Here is a 26,486-nt window from a genome sequence, read left to right as displayed (position 1 = left end):
GGGCTGGGCTGACGCCAGCCAGGTCAGGAGCAACTACAAGCAGACAGCACCACTGCTCGAGGTGACAGGACATGGTCTCAGCTTTTGCAGCTCGCCCTCTGCACACTGGGCTGGACCCTCAGCTCCCGGCTCCCCTCCACGCTGCAGGGAGAAGCTGCTGAGCGGGACACATCCTGCCACTTGGTCTCCTGTGCCCTTACTGCAGCACACAACACAGCTGCAGCGAAAGCCAGCCCTGCCAAGCTGCCCGGGCCCATGAAGCAACTACAGCAACCACTGCCCGGGCCCAAGCAGAGCTGTGCTTTCGGGAGCTCGCGGGAAGGGGGCATCAGCGTCTCAGCCCTTTTCGGAGACAGGCATGAGGAAATGTGAAAGCCATTTGGCTTCCTCTTCCCATTGCACAAAGGGACATAGATAGGAACACTGCTTCAGCTCAAAGACACCCACGCAGAACGGAGAAGCTGGGATGGTGGGGTGCTGCAAACTCCTCTCCTTGCTATTCCACAGCCCCGCTCCTCCCTGGCCCCCCTCACTGCCCCACAAAGCTGCTGCAGAGCAGCAAAGCTGGAGCAGTGAGGGACCAGTACAGGGGCTGTCACCATTTCTGGCAAAGGACCTTCACGCCCAAACAAGAAAGTATTTCAGTCTCCCCTGCTTAGTGCTGGCAGGGGGCAGGCAGGGTTTGTGCAGGCTCGGACCAGGAATAAGTCCTGTCCAATCACACAACCGGGGGAAGGCGACCCTCAGCAGAGTCTGCGCCATCCGGCTCCAGCGCCAGCATGAGCAGAGAGCTCAGCAGCTGGGGGCCAGAGAGCTCCCCAAGCACTCGTGCCTCCCGCCGGTGGGTGCTGTGTGACAGCAGGGCCACCCGCCAGCAGCGGCCGTTAAGGAACTCTCTCAGGCCCGCACCTGCTTGACCCTCTCTGCCCCCCAGCAGCAATTGCTTACAGCCCTGTCTCTCCTGGCTGCTTCTGTGGGTCTTGTCTTTTTTCCCTTTTTTCCCTCTCACCCTCTCCTGGGCAACCTGAGACAGGCCCAGGGTTCATCGCTTGTGCTACTCACCGTGCTGGGCACAACCAGGGGCACGCCGGGCAGCGGGCTGTCTGCAGTGGCCGTGCTGGGGCTTAGCACCGCGTAGGTGATTCCCACCTTGCCATTGTTCTGCAGGGTGAGCTCTGCTTCCGCGACTTTGTGAAACGGCTGAAGAGAGGGCAGAGGAGCGGGAAGTTACACACACCAGTCTGCTGCTGGGAGTCTCCTGCTGCTTGCATTGGGATGAGAGCAAATGAACACAACGCAAGAGAGAAGCAGGGACTGCAGAGAAGATACGGGCACTTGACTCTCCCAGGTCAGGCTGGGGAGCCCACAGCCACAGGGTAGCTCTTAGCCCTGCACAGGAACAGAGAGTGATGGCGGCATGCAGAGGGGCAATACCAACCATAGACAGATCAGTAATCAAGAAACCAAAGAGGATGCCAGCCCTCTGCACTTCAAGGTGTCATCTAACAGCTGGCTGAAAGAAAGGAGGAGGCACCAAGACATTTCAGAAGAACAGGCACCCGCACGCAAGTATTTGCAGAGCTTGCAGTGACAGCGACAAAGGGAGATGGACGTGCAACATGTACAGGGCCAACAGCTGGAAATATCTGGGGGGTTTTGAGCTGAAAAGAAGCAAAGCAGGGATCATTGTGGGACATTCTCTCCAGCTACAGTGACGGGAAGCCCAAGTTCACTTCCTCCCTGGTTTACTGTGTTGGTTAATCAAGAGCATGGAAAGAGAGCATCTCCTTGGACCTCAGGCTTTAGGAGCGGATCAGTGGATGGATGTCTTGGGGCATGTCCCCCTGGAGATCACCTCTGGGATCCTGCCTGCCCCAGGAGGCAGCATGAGTGACCTTGAAGAGGAGGAACTGCCAATTTTGGGGGAGCAGGTGTGGAGATGGCCATCAAAACCCAGCCTGGATGCAGGACGTATCACTCAAAAAGTAGCTGGGAAGGGGAGAGAGCCCTGGACCGAGGTGGGCAGCAACGCGCCGGTGGTGGTTTCGTGACAAGGACCTCTGCCAAGAGAAGTGCACGGTACCTGCAGCCCGTAGTCAATCTCCATGACGTCTAGGTGGTAGCTGATGAGCGAAGCCTCCCCACTCAACGCCATCTTGTAGGTCGGGCCTCCCTCCACCCTGCACAGCGCCATGGCGCGGGCAACAATGTTGGCGTGGCCAAAGAAAGTGAAGGTGACTCGCTGGCTCTCGCCTGGCTGCAGCACACCGTGCAGCGGCAGGATGTCGAAAACCTGGAAGCGAGGGAGGAGAGATCAAGATGTCGAGCACTGAAATGGGTGCAGAAGGGGAGCCGTGGCTTGGAGAAAAGGACAGACATGGCTGGAGGGACCTCTCCCTCAAACACAGGCAAAATCATCCTCATCTCAGCCTGCATCCATTCCACTTTCCAGCACAGTAACCACGGGAAAATTTTTCTCCCTTGCTCACTCATTAAGGCATTCATTAATACACTACACTGAAGTACTTTGGAGGTCTCCTGGCAGCAACAAATTCTCTCTGCTGCCTTTAGAAACAGGTTTTACTGCCTTTAGAGAAACACAAAGACTTGGAGGTGAGAGCCCTAGGAGCCCCTAGGAAGACTCCAGCCCAGCTCCTCTGACTCCTGATGCTTTGCACTCTCTCTCTGATTTGCATGCTGCTCTCTCTCAAGACGCTACAGCAAAATCTACTGCAGAAATTTCCTGCTGACCACTCGATTAGAGACAAGATGGATAATGCCCTCCATGGGTGCAGCAGAGGTAATGCCCTCCATCAATCCTATGACACGTCCCGCACAGCCTCTCCAGTGACCAGTCGCTGCAGTAGTGCTGTGGGATGTGCTTGGAGGGGTGCAAAGCTGCTCTGTGAGCAGCATCGAGAGCCACCCGTGGGAGCGGGAGCTGCGTAACTGCTTGCCACACTGGAAATGCAGGAGAGAGACACATTCCTACTTACATCCTCCGCTCTCAAGGCGAGGGGCTCTGCCTCCCCCAGCTGCCTCAGTTCCTTCATCCTCACCGGGCTCTGAGTCTTGATCCTCGCCACGCTGCCCGGGGATGACGCGCCTCGCTGCTGGAATAGCGCTGGTGCGGGCAGCTGGTAACTGGTTGCAAGGAGAAGTGGAAGAGGACAGAGGTGAACGCCTTGTGGGGAGGTAAGAAGCGCAGCAAGAAAAGACACATGAACTGTGCAAAAAGGTGACACTGAGACACAAAGGGGCAGATCTGGACAGCGATGAGCTACAACAGACCCCCCAGTGCCCTCCTGAAAGCACCCACCCCTGCAGACCGTGCCTTCCACACCCAGAGGGCCTAAGTGAGAGAATCTGCAGCTCTACTGGATATTTCTCCTGAAATTTCCCTTGACAATTACCCACAGCTGTAGGTCCGTCCAAGCAAGCAGCAGTGCTGGTAGCGTTCTCTAAGTGCGATCAGGCCGGAGCAGGGATGGAGCCTGCTTGTACTTAAACTAGCCTAGTCTAATTCAGCAGGAGATGGCAGAGGCCTCCAAGCAGAGCTTACAGCCCTGCTCCTCCTTCCCTGCCCACCTCCCTCCACCTGCTCTTGCAGACTTCCCTCTGCCTTTTAGGGTCTGTTCTTGAAGGCGCCCTGCATCAAGAAGGGCCACACTGAAGACTTGTTGTTACTTGGTAAGGCTCAGCTGTGAACGGGCTACCCCAGTTCCCAGGACTTCTCCCCCAAGCCCTGCTCGGAGCAACAGCTCATTTCCAGTTCCAACAGCTCGTCTCCTCCGGGCCAGATCCCAGTTCCCTCAACAAAACTGTTTCGTGGTGATCTCTTGTATTTGGAATAGCAGCACTTCCATGTCCAATGGTAAACTTGGCTTTGTTTCCTACAGCGTTACAGCAACATCGTTTGCTGCTGTAATTAAAACTGTCCAGACCAGACGTTTGCCCTGTGCAGAGAGGCCACAGCGGGAGGAACTGCTAGCAATGTGTTGAGAGATGGGCTCCAGCGCAACTGGAAGACTGGTCCTGGGCTTGGAACCCACAGGCCAGCGCTGGACAGCCCTGCTCGCCAGGGATGCTCAGACAAGTCCTCCCGCCAACATCTACAGCTGTACCCGAAGCCACAGCAGAACCTGCCGTTTGCTGTGAAACACTCAAGAGCTGGTTCGTGAAGGTGACGTGCACGTTAACAGATGGAAACTCACTTCACCAAGGTGCTGTTTGCCTCAGGCCACCAAGCTCTGAGAAAGCAGCTTTCCACGCCAGCTTTCCTTCCCAGGGGAACCAGTACAGAGGCTACAGCCAAACAGCAGCAAGAGGCTGGGACAGCAGCACAGCGTGCTGGTGGCAGTGCCGTTGTAGCTTCTTAGTACGAGACGACAACAAACAGAGTTGGCAGGGAAGGAAAAGAGGCCACATGATACATCTGCTTGTCCAAGTGCCTAAGCATGGCTTTGTAGCTCCAGAAATAAAGCAGGATTCTAGCTTACGGCTCTGCAAAACGTGCTGGTAGTATCCTACAGCCCCAGCTTGGCTGGAGAACATTGTCTCCTTCCCAGCATCAAACTGGTGAAGATCACCTGTTTGCTGAGCATCTCCCCTGACCACAGCTGGCAGGTGTTATTTCCACAAGGCAAAGTGGAATGCAATTTGTCAGGTCCCAGGCAAACAGCCTTGGTCTTTGCCAAGGACAGGCAGGACATCAGGAAGAAGAGCTTCAAGGAGAGGGCAGAGGTGCACATACCTCCTCCGGCTCACGTGGCTGTTTGGCAGGAGCATCCAGTGGTACCGGACAGGAAGCGGGCTGCAGTTGGTCATCTCGACGTAACGCTCCTCTTCGGTGTCATTCAAGATGCCGCCAAAGTCCAGGGCCGTGGTCTGGATGCGGAGACTGGGAAAGTAGACCTCTCCCCTAACGGGGACCAGCTCCACATGCGGGTGCTCTAGAAACTGTATCTTCAGAGTCTTCTCTGCTACCCGGCTATTCAAATCCTTTTCATAAGCAGGGTTAAAGCCGATGAAGAGATGAAGCTCCTCCCCTACCTCCAGCTTCATGGGCTGCAAGGAGATGAAAAGCATTCACCACCAGCTGATGAAGTCCCAAGGTCTGAGGGCATAAAACGTGTCAATGCTCAAAGTGTGACCCCTGCGTGGGCTTCAGGTCATGCTTCATTTTCTGGACAGTGTGCACCTGACCGCAAGCACCACAGCAGTCTTCTCTGAGACTGCCTCAGGCTCACATCTCTGTGCTCTGCATCGATAGCAATACAAGGGGGAAAGAAATATTGTTCTACGGTACTCGGAACCCACCAAAGCTGTATGCTGAGTACATCACCAAAGCAGCACTCTGGCAAGCCAGGGCCTTTTCCCCTGACTCTAGAAAAACTCCTTTATCCTCACACTCAACACAAACACAACAGCACTGCGTCCTCACCCTTGCCGGGGCTAGTCACCAGCACGGCACAGAAGTGGTGGCCGTGCCTACAACAACACGTGTTTAGCAGGGTCCACGTCCCACACCTTCCACTAACAGCAGGGCAGGCACCAGGCTGAAGGCAGAGCTGCCCTCCAAGAGAGCAAGCAGCTCCAGAAGTGGTCTGAGGATGGCGGCTGGAGAGCTGGGACGGCTTCCAAGAGACGCCTTTACTACCCGGCTTGCCCAGACCTAGTTGCCTGCTGCCTTCTCTCCATGTCTTAGAGCCAGGTGTGTTTCCCCAATTCAGATGATATTCAGTTTCCTTCAGCAGCTCGTTTCAAATCTGATTTAGTTCAGGCCAGTCTACTGCTGACTCTAAAGTATCAACTTCTCTACTGGAGGGCCTCCCACCAGAAACGCGCCACCACACTCCTCCCTCTCCAACACCCACCAGCAGGAAGGTCCACGGCTGCTCACCTGGACATCTGCAGGGAGGGGCTGCCGGTGCGCATCGCAGATGAAGAAGGGTTGCTCTAAGGCCAGGACAAGGCTGACTGGCAGGGAGGAGTCGTTTTTTAAAGAAAGAGACTTGTACTGAAGGCAAAGGACATCACTGGGTTGCTACAGAAACAGAAGACAAGGGGAAAAAATCAAGTTCAAGTGGCCATGGACCTCCTTCCCTTTCTGACGCATTGCAACTTTTTCAACCCCAGACATGCATACATCTCTATTTACGATTTTCATTAGTTTGTATCCTTCCAAAAGTTTTTCCTCTAAGACTATCAGATGCTCTCCATGTTCAGAAACTGCAGCATCCCGTGTGGGGACAGCGGAGGGAATAGGATTTACCCTGTAGTGGAGAGCCTGCAGTAGCCTGAGGTTAGTTTGGAACATTTACACGCACACACAGTCAGCGAGAAACCTCAGCTGCCCGGTAGCAACCTGTCTCCTGAGGCCCCTGCTACAGGGGGCATTGCTCTGGGTTTCCTGCATGGTTTATAGAAACCAGACAGTGTCTGGGAAACTAGTGCTGTGCGTGCTGATATCAAACAGCTGCAGTGCCATAGCCCTCCATAAATCGGAGCGCGTGGCGTCAAGCACACCACAGGCAGACATCAGGGAGAGCTGAAAAGCTTCTAATTAAATCTGCCAGCTCACAGGATTTTGTGCTTCTCAGGATGCCTGGGAACCAGAGGAGACATCTGAAAACACAGAAACTAAACACTGAAATATCTTATCTTTGTCAGACACCTCATGGGAGAGGGAAAGTTCACGCAGGAGTTGGGATCCAGAGACTAAAGGGCACCTGCTTTGGGTTGTTCTCAGCGCTGCAGCTGAAGTCGTCTGCAGGTCCTTTGAAGAAGGTGAGTGTTGGGGAAATGCGAAGAGCTAGCATCCATACCAACGTCAGAGAAGGCAAAGAGAGACAAGAGATGACAGGTTTTGCTCATCACCCTGAGGAGCTGACAGCAATCTCAGTTTTCCTCTGCTTCCCTACAGGACTGCTGTTCAGACTTCACCGTGCCTTGGAGGATCCTCAAGAACCTCCCTTCACACTGACTGCAGAACCTTGTGTCTCTCTGGATGTGGCCATGATCCCCTTCAGCGCAGCAGCTGTCATCTCAGTTTTACTTGGCTGAAGTTAAAAAAAAGTCCCGTCTCTGACTTGGAGAAGCTCTTTCATTTCCTCCTTGAGCACAAGCACACGCACCCCACAGGCTTTCAGGCCTCGGCCACGCTATTAAATGCCAGGATGCAGTCCCGAGACTTACCTTCTCCACCCGGAAAGTGATTGCCCTGGAGGACATTTGCAGGACGGGAGCAATGAACTCGCACGTGACGTCCATGTGCATTATCTGCCTCTTCCTTCCCTCCCTTCCCACGATGGCGTGACACAGCAGCCGCTCCTTCACCACCTGTGTGCAAGAGTCGCAGGTCACCCGGCGGGTGCTAGCACGGCATCCAGAACACACCCTGCATTTACCATCACCCAGCCACGGACCGTACTGCTGCCATGAAGTGACAGCCACTGGTCTCCTCAAGAGCCCCCTTTTCTTTTGATGCTGCTTCCTATTTATTCTGCACGCCAGTGTCCATAATGCTACACCCCAACGTCCACAAAAGGCACCTGTGAGTCACCTGCTGCCTACAGCCGTAATAATCCCTGCCACAAAGGATTATTGCTTTGATGTGCCCCCTTGCTAAGCACAATACGTACGGAGAGCTGTTGGAGCTGATTAAAAATATAGAACCATATGAAGGGAAGGAGGTGCTGGAAGGGCCAACGCCAGCAGACCCTGCCTTGGAAGCTTAGTGGAAAGGATCCATGGAAAAACCCAAGGAGCCAGCCTGCTTTCAGGTCAAGAGGGGATCACTCGTGTACTCTGCCCTCCTAAAGCACCCCAGGAAAGAGAGGTCTTGCCCTTCACAAGAAAAGCCTCTGCTTAAGCCAGATGCTCTTACATTCAAGACTTTTTCCTCATTTCCCATGGTTTCACTTCTCCAATTCCTCCTTTCATTTCTCACTCTTCCTTCTTGTACAACACCACAACCCAACTCCTCCTCTGAGCCTACAGCCTTCCAAATCATCTGTGTCGCACGGGCAAGGCAGGGAGTTGGGCTTCTGACCAGCCTGAGGAGTATTAAGTTCTCAAGACCCAAGGAAGGTGGAAAGCCCACTCCCAGAGTCTTGGCTTTGACTGCAGGAGCCACAAAGCCACAGCTGTGCCCACAGATGCCCTTTCAGCTTTCCAGGCAAGACACCCTCACCAGTGCCCTGAGCACTTTATTTCCTTTCTGGTACCTTTGTCTCCTCTTCAGCTAAACCTGTGGGCTCAGAGCTGCACTGGGACAGTCTCATCACAGTCAGCGAGGGGAGTAATCAAGTCTTCTTCAAGCTACCACTGAGGCAACGCTTTCAAACAACCTTCAAACCACTCATACCAGCAGGAGCTTAATGCAGATTTAGTTCCCATTCGCTTAAACATCTGTGCCCAGGAATGCTGCAGGCAGGGAATGCGCAGCAGGGTTAGCCGGCAGCTTCTCTGCAGAGCTGGATTTCCCCTGGAAAGAAGGGGCCTGGGAGGAGAACAGCCAGCAATCCTGCTGACATTTCCCTCTCTGAGCTGCCATCCAAGGGTGCCGCAAGACCTGGCTGCCCTTGGGACAGCGGGGCTGGCTGCGAGACTGGGGCAGGCAGTTATGGAAACACTGACAAAAGTCAAGCTGTCAAATACAGTGATCCCTGGGAACAGTTTCCCACGTGGGGACCGTCACTGTGATCACCAGAGCTGGCACAATGTGCTTGTTTTTCTCCTCCAGGACTTAGAGCTAGAGCAGCCCTCTGTCCATCTTTGTCTACAGAGGAAAAAAATGTCGTTCCCAGACACTCCCTCCCTTCACCGGTGTTTTGTTTTATTCGCTGCTTCCCCCAGAAGCTTTGCATTTTTTTTTGCATTTTTCTTTACTTTCTGCCTGTGCTCCTAGTCAAAGTGTAGCATCTTTTCTCTGCCTTTCCCTTCCACCTCAGCACGTGACACCTCGTAACCTGCCGTTTGCCCCTGAGCTAGTAATGCTTCCTTCTGCCCATCTTTTGCTAGCAGCAAGGTGGGTTTATGGTAGCTACAGAAACATGAAAAAGCCTTAACAACTGATGGTGGCCAGCAAGGAAAGCAACTGGTACCGCCATGGTGGCAGCTTGCTTGTGCCACTACAACAGTTCCTTGAAAGCACTTGCTCATTTTCTCAGGGAAATGTCAAGGGGCTGCAGAAGAAGTCCCAGCGCAGGTGATCTGATGGGAAAGGCTCAGCCCTCGGGGCAACCTCACCTGGGGAGTGCTGGAGAAGCCTTCCAGCACCATCTCCATGCTCTGGCCTGGCATCAGCTCCATCCTCAGAGGATGGAGCTTAAACACAGGGCAGGCAGGCTTGCGGCTCTGCAAGGAAGCTTTGCCCTTGGTGTCTGTGATGGCAGGCAGACGGTCACACCGGTGAGATGGGGCAAAACCTTCCATTGTCCCACAGAGATGATGAGTGTGTCCTCCTTTCTTCATTGTCTTGAAAGAGTAACAGCAGCACGGAACCAAGCTAGAAGAGAAGCAGAGATGGAAAATGTCATGGGAGCTGCCATTTCCAAGGAGTCCCTCAGCCTCAGCACCCCCACGGCCTTAGCGCACTGCACACTGCGCAATAAAGCCACCTCCAAAAAGGCTGACCCAGCTCAGAGCTTCAGCAAAAGCCAGACCTTGGCTGCCCCTAAGTTCATCACCATCCACTAGCTGGTCTGTTTGCCTCACGGAAGAAAAGCTGCGTGAAGAACATCATCTCAGTTGCTGTGGACAGAGCAACACCAGCCCTTGGCGCTTGAGACCCAGAGCATTTTTCCAAGGTGCTTCCTGCAGGTCTCGCTGCTTCGGATGCTGAGCTGGCCTGTCCTGGCTGCAAGTGGATGGCGGAACAGCTTGGCTGCCGTTTCACCTTCCCCTTGGGAGCTGCTGCCTCAGCTGGCTTCCTCTGAAGATGCTATTTGGGAGCTGCAGGGTTTGCAGCCTCATCTGCCCACCTGGATGCTGGGCTGGCCCCCGTGGTGGGGTCCCTGCCCTGGCACCAATGTTATCCACATCGGCCCCCCATCCCTTAGGGAACAGCCAACCGCCACTGCCCCACACCTACCGCCCTTTGCCTCAACAGTGCAGCTGCTTTGAGCTTTAGGAAGACGCACTGTGAGAACACAGGATCAACAGACGTTTCCCCGAGATTAACGCTGCAGTGACATTGTAAGATAAATAACTACAGCTAGACAGAAAGCAAAATGAATATGCAATGGAAATGGATTCCTTCGTGTACAAGAAACACTCACTGTGTCTTTTAATAGATTCACCTCAATAACCCGGTTTTGCCCACCCAAGGGATGCCCATCCTCAGGAGAAGGTTATTTCCCCCTCCAGTCTCTCTTCTGGAGCGCGCGCCAAGGGAAGCTACTTTATCGCTGCTGGCTCCCCAACAAGGGTGGCCAGGTTTGCACAAAGGCTCAAGGGCAGAGGAAGCCAGGACTGCTCAAATCCCACCGCAGCAGCCACGTGGCTGGGCGATACTGCTGAGAGCATGAAGAACAGCTCTGCAAAACCGGTTGATCAAAAGCACCAAAGTCTTCTTTCCCAAGAGTTAGGTAGCGCTTCTCAACAGCCCCTGAAGGACTGAAGCACTCACTTCTGTTTCTGGAAGACGACAACCAAAGCAAAACCTGTCAGCAGAGCTCTGCCTGCTCCCCCAGAGAGACCACAGCCACTGAGCCTCCTGAAACCACCCAAACAGCAGCACCAGATGCAGTTTTGTCTCAAAGGCCAGGGATCCACACAACCCCAGGAAGGCAGACAAGAGAAGTGGCCTCAGCGACCACGTAGGATCCCACCAACCCTCTTCTCTTGTCTCTGCATCCCGTGCGGAGCCCATCACTAGCCTCAGAGGCACCCACTGCTCTGCCATCAGCCAAGGGCTACCCAGCCAACATCTTCATACCCAGCTGGCAGCTGGCAGGTTTTCATTGACATTAATGTACAACTTCTCCTGGGATTCATGCTGACACAGGGGAGCTCGCTTGAAAAGGAGACCTGATGGCTCTGCTCCGGAGGTGAATCTGCAAGGCTGCTAACTGGCAAAGCTCATTTATCAAAGCTTGCCAACGAGCCGCGCAGGACGTTGCACCCGAGAAACTCTTACAGAGGAATGGTGCTAGGCTGTCTGGATGGAGCCAGGCGTTGCATTCCCCAGGGGGACCCAGCGCAGACCACCATGCCCTGCCAGGCCAACGGCCCACTCCACAGCAGCACGATTTCCCTTTTGTTATTACCTTTTATTCCAGTTCCTCTGTGCTTTCTCCCTGCGGCACTGTCACCCTGCAATTCAGTGCAAAAGCTCCAGCACAGCTGAGAGAATGACCAGGAGCCTGGTGTTAAACCTTCCTGCTCGCTCTTTAAACAAACGCCGACGCTCAGCTGACACTGAGGTGGACCAAGCTCCCTTCCAAGAGGCTGCTGGAGATCCACAGCTCCACATGCTGTCATGTACAGCTATGGCTCCTGCCTTAAGGCCTTACACTACGACTGTCTCTTCTCCCAGCATTTCCCTCTGCTCTCCTGCCTTCCCAACTTGCACCAGCTCTGCCTTTTTATTCACTCTTGGCCGGGCATCTGGCCCACATTTCATTTTGGTTCACAATGCATCAGAGCTCCCACGCAGCTGGCGACTTTGGAAGGGAAGAGCAGAACCCAAAGGACTATGAGTGGATCCCCAGGGCAGCAGCCAGCAGCCAGACGCGCGGTCAGAGCTGACTGTGCATGGCTGAATCCAGAGCAGCAGGTGAGCGAAGCCGTACCACTCCTGAGGGGCTCCTGTCAAGAGCCCATTCCAAGTTCCTGGAAATCACAGGAAGACTCCTGTGGGGATCAGATTGTCTGAGAAATCTGCACCCTCCTGGAGCAGTCCAGCCTTGCTGTTTTCCCTAGGTGTACGCAGGAACCGCTCCCCAGAAAATCACCCACGGGTTTAAAACGCAAGGGGAGTCGCGGTGAGTCAGCTTTGCAGTCCCTTCCAGCTGGGCCAGCTGTTGCACTTCTCATCATAAGCCTTCACCGCATTTCATAGACAGAGCAAGCACAAATAATCTCACCCCTCATTGACAGGCTGAGCCAGAACATGCAAAAGGCCACGTGCAAGATGAGGAGGGCAACAGCAGCAGCCGCGAGGCAGGCAGCCTCTGTCCCCTCCACATTTAACCCACAGCCTGGATGCAGTCACAAGGGCATCCCATGGGAAGAAAGGAAGAAGTTTTGGCAGTTTGTCTTTTGGGGAGCAAAGCTTGCTCCCTGTCCAGCTCTGCGGGGGAAGAAGGGGCTCCAGCTCCCAGGCCCTGACACGGAAAGTGCTGCCGCCCCCAGGTGCCTCTCAGGCAGCAGCAGAGCCCCCACTCTGCTCCACAGGCCACCTCACCCCTCAAATCCTCCCCCAGAAAAGCAGCTTGGTCGCAGGGGAAGGGATCCCACAGGATGGGGAGCACAACCTGCTCCCAGGAGAGCTTTGTCAGGCCCGAGGTGGCCCTGGCCCAGGCGCAGCCCTGCCTCTCTCCCCCCTCTCACACAAGGGGTGCCCCCACACCGCTGCGTGGGACAGGGGGTGTCAGCCCTCCGCGAGCTCCCCCACAGCCCTGGGTCTCTGCCCAGCTGCGCTCCCCAGCCCCTCCTCCCGACCCTCAGCAGCCTGGGCTCAGCGGCACCGACGGCTGCCCTCCCTCTTTCAGAGGGGACAAGACGCAGCCACGTCAGCACGGGGGTGCTCACCAGCATCCCTCACCTTTCCCACGCCGCGGGGACACCGAGGCACACTCACCCGCTTGATCCCAGCTCTCAGCCGGACTGTTGCCCTCGTTCCCGTAGCAACAAGGGCATCCCAACACCGCCATGGCGACAGCAGGGACACAGAGGGGAGGAGGCGGCTTTGGAACACCATGGCGGACACGGAGGCAGAGGGGACGGGGACGCTAGCGCCCACCCACTCCCGCAGGAGCAGCGCACGCCATCAGCAGGGATTTCTGACCCGCTCCTTGCTGCCCCAGCGCCACAGAAACCAGCCACTCTTCCCTCCTTTGCTGGGGCACGCACACCAGGGCGCCTGGCTAGCAGGGCCTCATCTCACAGCAGCAACAGCAGCTCAGGGAAAGCACACAATGGCCACTGCAGGCATCTCTGACATTGCCGCCAGCACAGCCTCCCCGCTCCAGCACAGCCACATCCCTCGGGGTGTTACCCTGAAACACAGCAGCGGCCAGAGAAACTCATGGCAGCACCCAAAGGCTTCCTCCCAGCTCTATCACCTGTGCCAGGGCTCAGACCAAGCCAGCTAGCCTGCAGGACTGACCGTGAGCAGAGCCACACACCACCTGCAAACACCCACTCTGGCCCAATATGCCAAAGCCAAGTCCCACACAGCCCACAGAGGTGCCAGCGCTGCCCTCAGAAGGGGCCAGCTGCTCTTCTCTCCGGCACGCTTGGTGATAACTTGGACCCTGCTTCAGCCCGCTGCCCTGCTCTGCTGGCACCTCGCACCTCCCAGCCTGCCCGTGGCAGGGCTCTGGGCACAGGCTGACACCCACGCGCACAGCCCAGCACAGCCGGCCCTGTCGCTCTCACAAAGCACCCCGAGAAGCACAGCCTGACACACACAGCTCTCCACTCTCTCCTGAACCCAGGCTCCCCCTGACTCCCTCACCCAGGAGCTCCACACGGCCTCCGCGCTCCATCGCTCTGCGCACCGGGGCTCCCTTCAAACGGATGCGTTTCACCCGAGTGCCCCTGCCCAGGGCTCTTGGGCAGGCTCTGGCACGGGGCTCAAGGGAGGTCAGTGCCTGCTGACTGTGGCTCAGATCCCTCATCTTCATCTCACGGCCAGAGATGCTTCTGCAGCTAAGGAAACAGAACTGCTTGGCTGGCCGTCACGAGCACAGCGGGAAACTCCAGTTGCATAAGATGGCAAACCAGAGCACTTCCAAACCAGGTCTCTGCAGATTAACTTCTGCTTCACAGGGAGCATCGCCGCTATTTCAGTAAGACTCCATCTATAGGATAGCAGAAGCGGGGCGGTAGGGAGGCGGGACAAAAATTGGGAAAGCCAAACAGGGGCGAGAGGGGGCGGGCTAGGGAGGTCACGGGGTTCCGGGGCAGTCGGGTGTCTAGGTGGCGTGTGGTACATAAGGCTGTGTGACGCAGCAATAAATCAGCATTTGGAGCTAGATGCAATGTGTCCGTCTCTGCGTGTCCCTGTCCTGGGAGGGCAGATGAGACGGGTCTGAGCCCTAGTATTCGGGACCTCCTGAGGAGAGCAGCCCACAGAAGAACGCTACAAGTGGTGACCCCGACGTGATAAAGGCCCGGCTGGGTGAAGGGGTCTTTGAGGTAGCTGTGTGCCACAAGAGAAGAAGGACGGTTCCAGAGGAAGAAAGGAAGGGTTCTCGAAGTGGGTAGCGCGCGCTCTTCGGCAACGCGTGTGGCACCCGGGATAACCATGGCATCCATGGAGGCGGTGGTGAGCACGTTAAAGACATTAGCATCTCGTGCAGGCACGGAGGTGCATGGGAAACAGACGCGCGCGCTACTCCAGTGGATGATGCGGCGTGGTCTGGCTTCGAGTCCAGGGGGTGCCTGGACCGGAGCGTATTAGAAAAGGCGGGGGAGGAGTTGTTTCAATCGGCTTGTGCGGGAAACAAGGAGGCTGCAGGGCTAATCTCGGCATGGGGAGCTGTGCGAGATACCTTTAAGGCGCCAAGAGAGCACCGCGACACGCTAGCTGCCGCGGTCGTGGACCTCGCTGACCCGGGGGAAGGGACGGGAACACCCGCGGAAGGAAAGGAGAGCAAGAAGGGCGAGTCGGAGGACAAGTCGGGGAAAGGGGGGGTGGTCGAGGAAAACCCCGGAGAGCAGGAGACACTGTTAGCGCCGGCTGAAAAGGAAAAACACGCTCAGTATAGGGGTTCAACAAAAATAACTCTGTCGGGGGAATAGCAGGATTCCCAGGGTGGACGCACCCCGTCGCGGAGGGAAGGGGGATGGGGGGAGGCCCATTCCCCACTCCGTTCCCCACGCCGCCATTCTCCTCTTGGAGTCAGAGTCAGAAGGAGGGAACAAATCAGCCGTTAGACGCCTCGGCGCCACCGGCGTATTTGGGCCGGGGGGGGGAACAGGCGGATAAAAAGGGGGAACAACAGGAGCGAGAAGCGGGTGGGGGACAGGACTTGGTGAGGAAAATGATAGATCTTATGGGGCAACCGAGCGAGATGGTGGAAAAGGCCGAACAGGCAGCCCAGAGTGTCCAGCAAGCGGCTCAGAGAGCAGAAGCAGCAGAGGGGGTAAAGTTGGGGGAATTAGGGGATCTTGCAGAAAATTGGCGTTTGCGAGCGCGGGAATGCATTTTGGCGGGCTGCAGACTGGAAGCGGGGGGAGGGGACCTTCCCTTGTTATACCCGATTACCATGGGCCCGGGGGGGCCGGTGTGGAATCCTATAGATTATAAAATTCTGGTTCAGCTGCGAAAAGAGATAAAGGAGGGGGGCATACAAGGGGGGCCGGCTCAACTGCTCCTAGATAGGGTATTCCAAAACTGTCCGAGTGCTTTTGACTGCAGACAGATGGCCAGAGCAATATTCTCCCCGGCACAATGTATGCTTTGGGAAAACGCCTTCCAAGCAGCTTGTGAGGGCGCTTTCTTAGAGGCACAGCATAATCCTGCGCACCCCGCGTGTGGGGCCACGAAGGAGCAGCTAGCGGGGAGGGGGGCCTTCACAGACCCGCAGGTCCTGTGCCATCTGCCGGTGGGTACTTTGATGGCGACGGCGACTGCCGCTCGCAAGGCTTTGGACAAAATGGGAGCGCTTATAAGTAGTTGCCCTGCGTATACCCTGATGAAACAAAAACCGACGGAAAGTTTTGGGGCTTTCGTTGATCGGCTGTCTGCGGCTATAGAGGCGAGTAATTTAGATGATGGGGCAAAAACACAGTGCTAAAAGATCCCGTAGGAACAAACTGCATGCAGAGTTTTAAACAGGCACCGGCTCGTCTCCCATGGGAGGCAAGTCTCGGGGAATTGTTACAAGCTGGGGTAGATTTCGAAAAGCTACAAGAGGCAGCGCCGTTGGCGGCAGCCATCTCTGCAGCCTCTCAGCAGGGGGAGGAGGACCAAAGTGCTTTGGGTGTGGGGGAGAAGGACACCTGCAAAGAGAACGCCCCAACAAGGAAAGGTCGGGGTGCGATCGCCTGCCCGCTGCGGGGTCTGCGGGGGGCAGGGCCATCTGGCCCGGAGCTGCAAACAACGAAAGCAGGCCTCGGCGGTGGGGAAAGGTGCAGAGGGAAGGAATATCGTGGCAGGAAACGGGAGCCGCAGCCAACCGCGGGCCCAGGTGGCTGCGACAAGATCACGGGCCCAGAACCGAGACCAAGCTACGACTCTGACGGCACCGCTCATTCCCTGGAGGGGACCCTGGCCGGGGCCCAACCAAGAGGAAAACTAACATGTGCCCCTATCACGGTCGCGCCCGGTGAAATTCGACTCGCGCGAATAACCTCTCCCATGGAGCCTGGATCAGTGGTATATGGGGCGGGAGCACACGCTTGGGGGGTGGACATCCCTCCTCAAATAACGAATGGACACACGGTGGTAGTAGAATCAGTAGGGCTAGAAGGGGAAATACCGGGAGAGTGCCCGTTAGTAGGCCTAGCAATGCAGGTGAAAGGCGCCCGACCCATGGTATTCCTACAGCTGACGTGCTCAGCGGGGCCTTGTAAGGATCCAACAACACGCGTTGCAGCAATGATCGACACGGGTGTGGACATCACCACGGTACCGGACAGTGTTTGGCCAAAACACTGGCCCCTGAGCACAGCACGACAGCTGGGAGGGTAGGCGGGATGGCGATTGCTAGGCAATCAGAGGTAATGATTACAATTCAGATAGAAGGAGAAAAGGGACAGGGCCGATGTCGGCCGTACGTCCTCCCGAGTTTGTCCATTTCGTTGGTGGGAAGGGATGTCCTCTCACAAATGCAAACACAAATTGTCACTGGGGAACATTTTTGTTAGGGGCCACTGGAGTGAGTTGCCAGCGGATGAAATGGGTTTCCGATAAGCCGGTCTGCGTGGACCAGTGGCCCCTCACAAAAGAGAAGCTGGCAGCTTTGCACGAATTAGTGGACAGAGAAGTAAAAGCAGGACATTTAGTCCCTACCACGAGTCCATGGAACTGCCCGGTGTTCCTTATAAAGAAAAAGTCAGGTCAGTGGCGATTTTTGCATGACCTGAGAGCGGTAGCGCTGTGTTAGAAGCCATGGGCCCTTTACAACCTGGTCTTCCCTGGCCTTCCATGTTACCGGATAATTGGCACACCCTAGTAATCGATCTAAAAGATTGTTTTTCCAGTATTCCGTTGCACCCAGATGACGCTCCAGGATTTGCGATGAGCATCCCCACTACCAATAATGCGGCACCCGCAAAAAGGTATCACTGGGTGGTGCTCCCACAAGGGATGACAAATTCACCCACCTTATGCCAGTTATACATTGCTGCGATACTAGAGCCGCTCCGCCAGAAACATCCAGAGTGGGCTGTGTATCATTACATGGATGACATCCTGACAGCAGCCGACCCTTGGCCTAGCACTCTGCGTGCTGAGGTTGTAGGGACCTTGGAGTCAGCAGGACTCCAAGTAGCCCCCGGAAAAAGACAAGAGGGATGTCCCACGAACTACTTGAGGGCCCGCATTCAACAACGCTTTATCTCTCCGCAAAAGATAGTAATAGAAGACCCTAAAGTGCATACCTTAAATGACATGCAAAAACTGGTGGGGGCAATCCAATGGCTGCGGCAATTCGCCCTCTTTTCACCCGAAGAGATGAAGCCGTTCACAGACGAACTGGCAGGGACTCAAGATCTTGCAGCCCCGCATAGCTCGGCATAAAAACCTGCTGTCCACCTTGTTCCGCTGACTACAGGAAGGCGGACTACGGCGGTGGGACCCGCAAAAGGAGATGGGACACCACATCATTCTGCAAAAAGAGGGAGCAATCGTACTCATATTTCAGGGTTTGCCGGAAGCACCCCTGATGTATGGGTATGTGGGAATTCCAAGAGTGGCGTTACCCCAGTGGTCAGCAGTACTGGCCGGAGCCATCTCCTGGGGCTGGCAAAAGATCACACAATTATGCGGGGAGGAACCTCAGAAAATCCAGGTAGAAATGGAGGCAACATCCCTCCACCATGTTATACAACATAGTACGGCAGTGCAAGCCGCCTTAGCCAACTGTCCTGGCCTGCTAATCGGCTCTGCGCCCACAAAAGTAGGCACAATCCTGGCGGTGGTTCGTGTCTTACCAAAAATATTCATTGCAACTCGGCCGGTAAATGGGCCGACAGTATTTACAGACGCCGCAGGAAAAACAGCAAAGTATGGGGTCGTTTGGTTGCAGAGGAAGCAATGGCAACAACGTGTGGTACATTCACCTGAAACCCCCTCAGTACAGCAGCTGGAACTCGCGGCAGTGTGCGCAGCGCTCCAGCAGTTCGCTGCCTGCCCGGTCAATACAGTGACAGATAGCCAATACTGCTTTTGCATGGCACAACTGTGTAAAGACTGCTGTGGGGCTCGCACCCCCACGGCGCTACGACTGTATCAGGCGCTGAGTGAACGTGCATGCCCCGTGTTTATCATGCACTGCAATAGTCACACCTCCTTACCTGGGTTTATAACAAAAGGAAACCGCAGAGCCCACAAAGCCTGCGCCATGGCCGTGGGAATCTCGTCCTTAGATCTCGCACGCGCCTCGCATGCTCAATTCCACCAGAGCGCAATTGCATTGCAAAATTTGTTCCATATTCCTTTAGCGCAAGCACGGCACATCATTCAAGAATGCGAGGCCTTGCACGTCACTCCCCACTTTCCCTTCAGGAGTAAATCCCCGTGGCTTAAAACTGGGAGATCTCTGGCAAGGAGATGTCACGGAATACCCCATATTTGGTCGCTTTCGTTACCTTCATGTAGTGGTAGATACCTGCCGTGGAGCCATTTGGGCAACGGCTGAAACAGGGAAAACAGCAAGACGTTGGAGAAGGAGTTGCAGAAGGTCCAGAGGAGGGCCACAAAGATGATAAAAGGGCTGGAGCACCTCTCTTATGAGGACAGGCTGAGAGAGTTGGGGCTGTTCAGCCTGGAGAAGAGGAGGCTCCGGGGAGACCTGAGAGCGGTCTTCCAGTACCTCAAGGGGGCCTACAAGAAAGATGGGGAAAGGCTGTTCAGTAGGGCCTGTTGCGATAGGACAAGGAGTAATGGTTTTACAATAGAGGGGGGTAGATTTAGATTAGAAATTAGGAAAAAATTTTTTACAATGCGAGTTATAGAACACTGGAACAGGTTGCCCAGAGAGGTGGTGATGCCCCATCCCTGGAAACGTTCAAGGCCAGGCTGGATGAGACTCTGAGCAGCCTGATCTAGTCGGGGATGTCCCTGCTCCTTGCAGGGGGGTTGGACTAGAAGACCTTTGAAGGTCCCTTCCAACCCTAACCATTCTATGATTCTATGATTCTATGACATTGTGTTTGAGGCCTCCGCGCGGCATTCGCGGTACTGGGAGTTCCAGTAGAAGTAAAAACCGATAACGGCCCCAGCTACCGCAGTCAGACCTTTGCTGCATTTTTGGCCAGGTGGGGGATACGACACTCTTTCGGTATCCCAGGTAATAGCCAGGGACAAGCAATAGTAGCAAGAGCCCATCGAACACTCAAACAGCATCTACAATGCCTTAAAGAGGGGGGAGGATTAGAGAGGGAGGAGGGGTGTCCTCACGCAATGCTACATAGAGCACTGTCCTCGTTAAATCATCTGGAGGGACGCATTAAAGACCACTTTGGTGGCCCACAGCACCCTATAGGGATAGTGCAGGTAAGAGACCCCCTCTCAGGAATGTGGGACAAGAAGCCAGTGCCTTTGCTGGTAATGGGACGCGCTTATGGTTGCGTACAAACAGCATCAGGACCGAAACGGTATCCGGCCAGATGCATCCGGCCAGCTCTTGTGAATGCAACACCCAGCGACTAAGAAAACCTGTGAACGCATTTGTAAAAGCCCTAATAATGAAAGCCAAGAGTGTGTTTTGTCTTGACAGGTGAGCAGCCAACGCCTTCTGCTGGGACTGCCAGCAATCATGATCGTCCCAACAACAGCGACAAATTTCTGGGAGGAGTTTGCATCGTACACTCATGAGCATTAGGTTTGCCTGGCGCTGAAAAGCGTGGGAGCACCTTTCACCACTTGTGCCATCGGGGTACGCTTTAGCAACATCTCAGACCGACTAGGCAACGCAAGTCAATGGCTTACTTCACCACAGATACAAGTACGGAATATCAGAATGTCGGAGAGTGGAAATATGTCTGACCGGTACAGCAAAGACAAAAATGTCAAATGGTTCGCTAGCGTTTGGAAGATGAAAAACGAAAACTGCAATCATAACGACATATGTATATTCAAAGACTCGGATCGCTGGATTCAGAGGACTAAAGGCTGGATCGATAGGAGTGGATGGACTGATTATAGACAATTCAGTGGATTCGCTACGGCTGCCTTAATCCTCAGTGGGAAAGAGGTGCCAACAGGAGAAAACATCAGATGGCAGACCCTAGGGACGATGCGCCCAAAAGGTTCCACGGTGGGCTGGCTATGGTTCAACAGCACATAAGCGAAAACAACTCTCCCCATCAGTGAAGACGCCCGTTGGGAAGACATTGGCCCCAATGATTTAGAGTTTCTCGGCAGAATTGAGGGAATCTACAAAAACAGACGCTGTGCCACCATAATACAACTGACACTAACTAACGATCGGCCATTAAGACTGCCGGAAGGGATGTTCCTCATTTGTGGATCAGGCATGGTGTATCCGACCATTCCGCTGAGGCCTCGGGGCGGACCCTGCAGCAGCGGTTTCCTGGCCATAGCCCCAACAACCATAAGGGCGACCAAAAGCGCCGCAAGCAACAGAACAAGACGAGAAAGCATTCCATTAGACCCAACTTGCAACGACCAGATAAGCCTGACCGGAACGACACAGATGGTCTTCGAGACATTCTTCACGTGGCCGCAAATTGTGCGTAACACGGGCAGTCTGAAAAACTCAGCGTGCTGGGCTTTGAAAAATGCCAATCGCACGGCCAGTGCGGTGAGCGCGCTAGCGGATGTCCTGGAAGGGCACGGCGAGGCGCTCATGACTCTAAAACTAGCTATGGACTATACACTGTCCAGACTGGGTATCGGTTGTGAAGACACAACAGAAGAAATAAAAAGAGAATACTGCTGCCTGGACTTTGACAAGAACGCCTCGACAGCCATCGAAAAGGTGCGGGAACAAGCAAAACAGATAGCAGAGTCAGGCAACAAAGCAAGAATCCAAAAAGACTGGGGGTGGTTCTCAGGGCTGTTCAGCCTGCCTGGGTGGTTGTCAAACGTAACATCTATGGGCTTGACGATTTTAGTAATCACCTTAACAGCAATGTGTTTACTGCCATTACTCTTAAAAATGCTGATGCGCGTGGTGGAAGGAGTCGCTATTAAAGTAGCTATGACCACTTATGCTATGGCAAATTATCAACCGCTACAGCAGAAGGACCAAGCATAAAGAGGGGGGAAATACAGGATAGCAGAAGCGGGGCGGTAGGGAGGCGGAACTAAAAGGGGGAAAGCCAAACAGGGGCGAGAGGGGGCGGGTTAGGGAGGTCGTGGGTTTTTGGGGCGGTCGGGTGTACAGGTGGCACGCGGTATATAAGGCTGTGTGACGCAGCAATAAATCAGCATTCGGAGCTAGATGCAATGTGTCCGTCTCTGCGAGTCCCTGTTCTGGGAGGGCAGACGAGATGGGTCTGAGCCCTAGTATTCGGGACCTCCTGAGGAGAGGAGCCCAGAGAAGAACGCTACAGGTATCAGATTGTCTCCACACAGGACACATCTCACTCCACAGCAAATGCTTTGGCATGACACTTACCCTGGCCTGCAAAGGAGAGCTCAGATGCAATGACCAATCCTGTACTCCCTGGGGGTTACAGCACACGAACCTCTGCTCTGCTGACACGCAAGGATTTGTTAATCTACCAGGGAACTGCACAGCCATGCTGGGACAAGGGGCACTGCCAGCACCCTGAAAAACCACCCTCTCTCCCGTTCTGAACTGTCTCTTGGCTTCTGCAGCATCAACTCGACGTGCACAGCACAGCCTGCACGACGCACACATCCTGACCAGCTGCCTTCACCAGCCAGGACCCTGAGAGCTCAGGCATCAGCCCCGTTGTCTGAAATGGTCCTGTGAACCTCCACCCAAGCCAAGCTGGATCAGCCTCCAGCTTCAGAACCTTCCCAGTGAAACAGTTCTGCCTGTTCATGCCCAGCTCTCACAAAGGCCTTTCAGCCTCTGGAAGAACAGAACCACGCATTGCATCCAAAGGTGCCAGACTGACGACAGGGAACCCACCGGAAGCAGAGGCAGGAATACCACCCCCCAGCCCCACCTTGGCTGCCTCCAGCCTCGCACCCAGTTCTCCAGCACACACACACTACTGGCTGCCAGGACAGGAAAAATCTTGGATGTACGGGATTACTGCTGTACTGCTACAGCACTGGCTGTAAGCCCCAGGTGTTACAGAGCACACTTTGGCTTCACCGAGTCCTTTCCCACCCTTCAGTCGGGGGGCAAGGCTGGACAACCGGGTACGAGCAATCTGCACCCTCCTGGAGCAGTCCAGCCTTGCTGTTTTCCCTAGGTGTACGCAGGAACTGCTTCCCAGAAAATCACCCATGGGTTTAAAACGCAAGGGGAGTCGCGGTGAGTCAGCTTTGCAGTCCCTTCCAGCTGGGCCAGCTGTTGCACTTCTCATCATAAGCCTTCACCGCATTTTATAGACAGAGCAAGCACAAATAATCTCACCCCTCATTGACAGGCTGAGCCAGAACATGCAAAAGGCCACGTGCAAGATGAGGAGGGCAACAGCAGCAGCCGCGAGGCAGGCAGCCTCTGTCCCCTCCACGTTTAACCCACAGCCTGGATGCAGTCACATCAGCATCCCATGGGAAGAAAGGAAGAAGTTTTGGCAGTTTCTCTTTTGGGGAGCAAAGCTTGCTCCCTGTCCAGCTCTGCGGGGGAAGAAGGGGCTCCAGCTCCCAGGCCCTGACACGGAAAGCGCTGCCGCCCCCAGGTGCCTCTCAGGCAGCAGCAGAGCCCCCACTCTGCTCCACAGGCCACCTCACCCCTCAAATCCTCCCCCAGAAAAGCAGCTTGGTCGCAGGGGAAGGGATCCCACAGGAGGGGAGCACAACCTGCTCCCAGGAGAGCTTTGTCAGGCCCGAGGTGGCCCTGGCCCAGGCGCAGCCCTGCCTCTCTCCCCCCTCTCACACAAGGGGTGCCCCCACACCGCTGCGTGGGACAGGGGATGTCAGCCCTCTGCGAGCTCCCCCACAGCCCTGGGTCTCTGCCCAGCCGCGCTCCCCAGCCCCTCCTCCCGACCCTCAGCAGCCTGGGCTCAGCGGCACCGACGGCTGCCCTCCCTCTTTCAGAGGGGACAAGACGCAGCCACGTCAGCACGGGGGTGCTCACCAGCATCCCTCACCTTTCCCACGCCGCGGGGACACCGAGGCACACTCACCCGCTTGATCCCAGCTGTCAGCCGGACTGTTGCCCTCGTTCCCGTAGCAACAAGGGCATCCCAACACCGCCATGGCGACAGCAGGGACAGAGAGGGGAGGAGGTGGCTTCGGAACAACATGGCGGACACGGAGGCAGAGGGGACGGGGACGCTCAGCGCCCACCCACTCCCGCAGGAGCAGCGCACGCCATCAGCAGGGATCTCTGACCCGCTCCTTGCTGCCCCAGCGCCACAGAAACCAGCCGCACTTCCCTCCTTTGCTGGGGCAGGCACACCAGGGCGCCTGGCTAGCAGGGCCTCATCTCACAGCAGCAACAGCAGCTCAGGGAAAGCACACAATGGCCACTGCAGGCATCTCTGACATTGCCGCCAGCACAGCCTCCCCGCTCCAGCACAGCCACATCCCTCGGGGTGTTACCCTGAAACACAGCAGCGGCCAGAGAAACTCATGGCAGCACCCAAAGGCTTCCTCCCAGCTCTATCACCTGTGCCAGGGCTCAGACCAAGCCAGCTAGCCTGCAGGACTGACCGTGAGCAGAGCCACACACCACCTGCAAACACCCACTCTGGCCCAATATGCCAAAAGCCAAGTCCCACACAGCCCACAGAGGTGCCAGCGCTGCCCTCAGAAGGGGCCAGCTGCTCTTCTCTCCGGCACGCTTGGTGATAACTTGGACCCTGCTTCAGCCCGCTGCCCTGCTCTGCTGGCACCTCGCACCTCCCAGCCTGCCCGTGGCAGGGCTCTGGGCACAGGCTGACACCCACGCGCACAGCCCAGCACAGCCGGCCCTGTCGCTCTCACGAAGCACCCCGAGAAGCACAGCCTGACACACACAGCTCTCCACTCTCTCCTGAACCCAGGCTCCCCCTGACTCCCTCACCCAGGAGCTCCACACGGCCTCCGCGCTCCATCGCTCTGCGCACCAGGGCTCCCTTCAAACGGATGCGTTTCACCCGAGTGCCCCTGCCCAGGGCTCTTGGGCAGGCTCTGGCACGGGGCTCAAGGGAGGTCAGTGCCTGCTGACTGTGGCTCAGATCCCTCATCTTCATCTCACGGCCAGAGATGCTTCTGCAGCTAAGGAAACAGAACTGCTTGGCTGGCCGTCACGAGCACAGCGGGAAACTCCAGTTGCATAAGATGGCAAACCAGAGCACTTCCAAACCAGGTCTCTGCAGATTAACTTCTGCTTCACAGGGAGCATCGCCGCTATTTCAGTAAGACTCCGTCCACGACACTGCAAACCCTGAGCCCTGGGCAAATCCCACGGGACGTCCAAGTGGCAAATACTTAAAAACAGCGCGTCGGCTATTCATCTTCCCCACGTTTCCTCTCAGACAAAAAGGCCTTGCCTCAAGAACTGGCCCTGAGAAGCACCGCAGTCATTAACGCGCTTCCCCTGGGAGCGTGTGCACTGCGATCCTGAGCACGGCCTGAGCTCATCCTCCGCCCACCATCCTTTCAGCTCAGAGTCAGATGTTACCTGTGGGCCAATCCCTTTTTCCTTCTCTTCCCTACGCTGCTGCAGAGATGAGCCAGACACAGGGAAACACAGGGCTCCCAGGTCGGGTCAGCAGGGCAAGATATGACCTGCAGTTCTTCCCAGCCACTGCTTTCCGTCCGTCAGCCTCAGAGCAGCAGACAAAGGACAGCGCCTTCAGCCCCGTTTCACCAGGCAGACATTGCCATCTGGATACCACGGCCTGGTTATTTCCCTGCATGTTCTCATCCAGATGAAGACCCCTCAAGACCTGACAGAGGTTGCAGCAGCTTGAGGCAGGTCAGTCTTTCTGGCCGGGAGCTACATTAGCAGCAGAGAGAAGCACCTTCACCTCTTCTCTTCAGGGCAGCAGTATTCCCCTGGGAACTCCTCCTGGCTCATGACATGGGGCAGGGTCACACAGCCAAAGGATCTGTAGGCACAAGGCAGGGCTTCACACAAGGGCAGTTGGGCCAGGACCTGGAGAATTCAGATGGCTCAACAGCACAAATCCAGGCCCAGAGGGGCCCTTCGGGGCCCATGAGCTTGGCAGAAGCGGCCGTTTCAGCCACAGGCACAGCTCTGTGTCCCCACAGACGCCGTGGCTGGCACTGCCCACACGCCAGCACTCTCATTTCAAGGGACCCCACCTCCCTGGGGCTGAAGCAGCAGCAGCGGCCTGTGGCCTGGTCTGACACCAACCGACGGCGCTGCAGACGGAAAGGCTGGGGACGGATGGGCACACTGTGCGCTGCAGAGCACTGCGCCCAGCTGTTCTTGCAGGAGCACAGGCCAGCGGGTGAATTTGGCCTCAGCGCGCAAGAAATCCTCTTTCTTCTGCCGGCCAGGCCGCTGCGCTGCACAGCTCGGCCTCCATCTGATTGGCGGCCCGGGCTGTCACTCTCTGCAGGCACAGTGCCCGCCCTGCCCTGGGGCGATGCTTCCTGGGATTGGCTCTTTGCTCACTGTCAATCACGTGACTTGGCCCCGCCTACTCAAATGGCACTGGCTGTCCTGGGCCCACTGGCGCCCCCCTGACTTCTGGGCGGGCGTTGCCAGGCAACGGGCTGGGCCTCCCGCGTTTAGGCCCTCAGGGTGGAATTTGGGCCCCCAGAAAAGGCCGGGGGTCAGAGCAGACGGGTTGGGACCCGAATAGTGAGGATTTTGGCCCTAAAAGTGGGGCGGTGGGCACTGACAGGATGGGCTGGTGCTACAAATGGCGCTTTGGGCCCTGAAAACGAGGGGAACCTCTTGGTTCCGACCCGAGCTGGCTTTGGTGCCCAATGGCTCCGCGCCGTGCACCACCCAGAGCCCTCAGCTGCTCCTCTGGGACACGCCTGCCAGCCCCGCCACCAGCTTTCCTGCCCTCCT

The 26,486-nt window shown here is 56.0% G+C and overlaps 1 protein-coding gene across 1 annotated transcript in view; it reads right to left on the bottom strand.

The window, feature by feature from the left end:
* LOC147600350 (axonemal central pair apparatus protein HYDIN-like) overlaps positions 1–12,881 on the bottom strand; it is a 37,282-nt gene extending 24,401 nt beyond the window's left edge. The window contains exons 1-9 of the mRNA XM_086751240.1: positions 12,809–12,881; positions 9,693–9,756; positions 9,253–9,511; positions 7,198–7,341; positions 5,903–6,046; positions 4,754–5,067; positions 2,997–3,144; positions 2,084–2,293; positions 1,063–1,200 (exon numbers count right to left, since the gene is read on the bottom strand). Coding sequence (XP_086607366.1) covers positions 1,063–1,200; positions 2,084–2,293; positions 2,997–3,144; positions 4,754–5,067; positions 5,903–6,046; positions 7,198–7,341; positions 9,253–9,511; positions 9,693–9,756; positions 12,809–12,881 — 1,494 coding nt within the window. The remainder of the gene's footprint in view (positions 1–1,062; positions 1,201–2,083; positions 2,294–2,996; positions 3,145–4,753; positions 5,068–5,902; positions 6,047–7,197; positions 7,342–9,252; positions 9,512–9,692; positions 9,757–12,808) is intronic.
* Positions 12,882–26,486: the final 13,605 nt, after the last annotated feature.

The sequence above is a fragment of the Chlamydotis macqueenii genome, chromosome 6 (assembly GCF_036417535.1).
Source record: "Chlamydotis macqueenii isolate bChlMac1 chromosome 6, bChlMac1.mat, whole genome shotgun sequence".
In the NCBI taxonomy this organism is placed as follows: Eukaryota; Metazoa; Chordata; class Aves; order Otidiformes; family Otididae; genus Chlamydotis; species Chlamydotis macqueenii.
The sequence above is the reverse complement of the archived record's forward strand: the minus strand, read 5'-3'. Positions and strand labels throughout refer to the sequence as shown.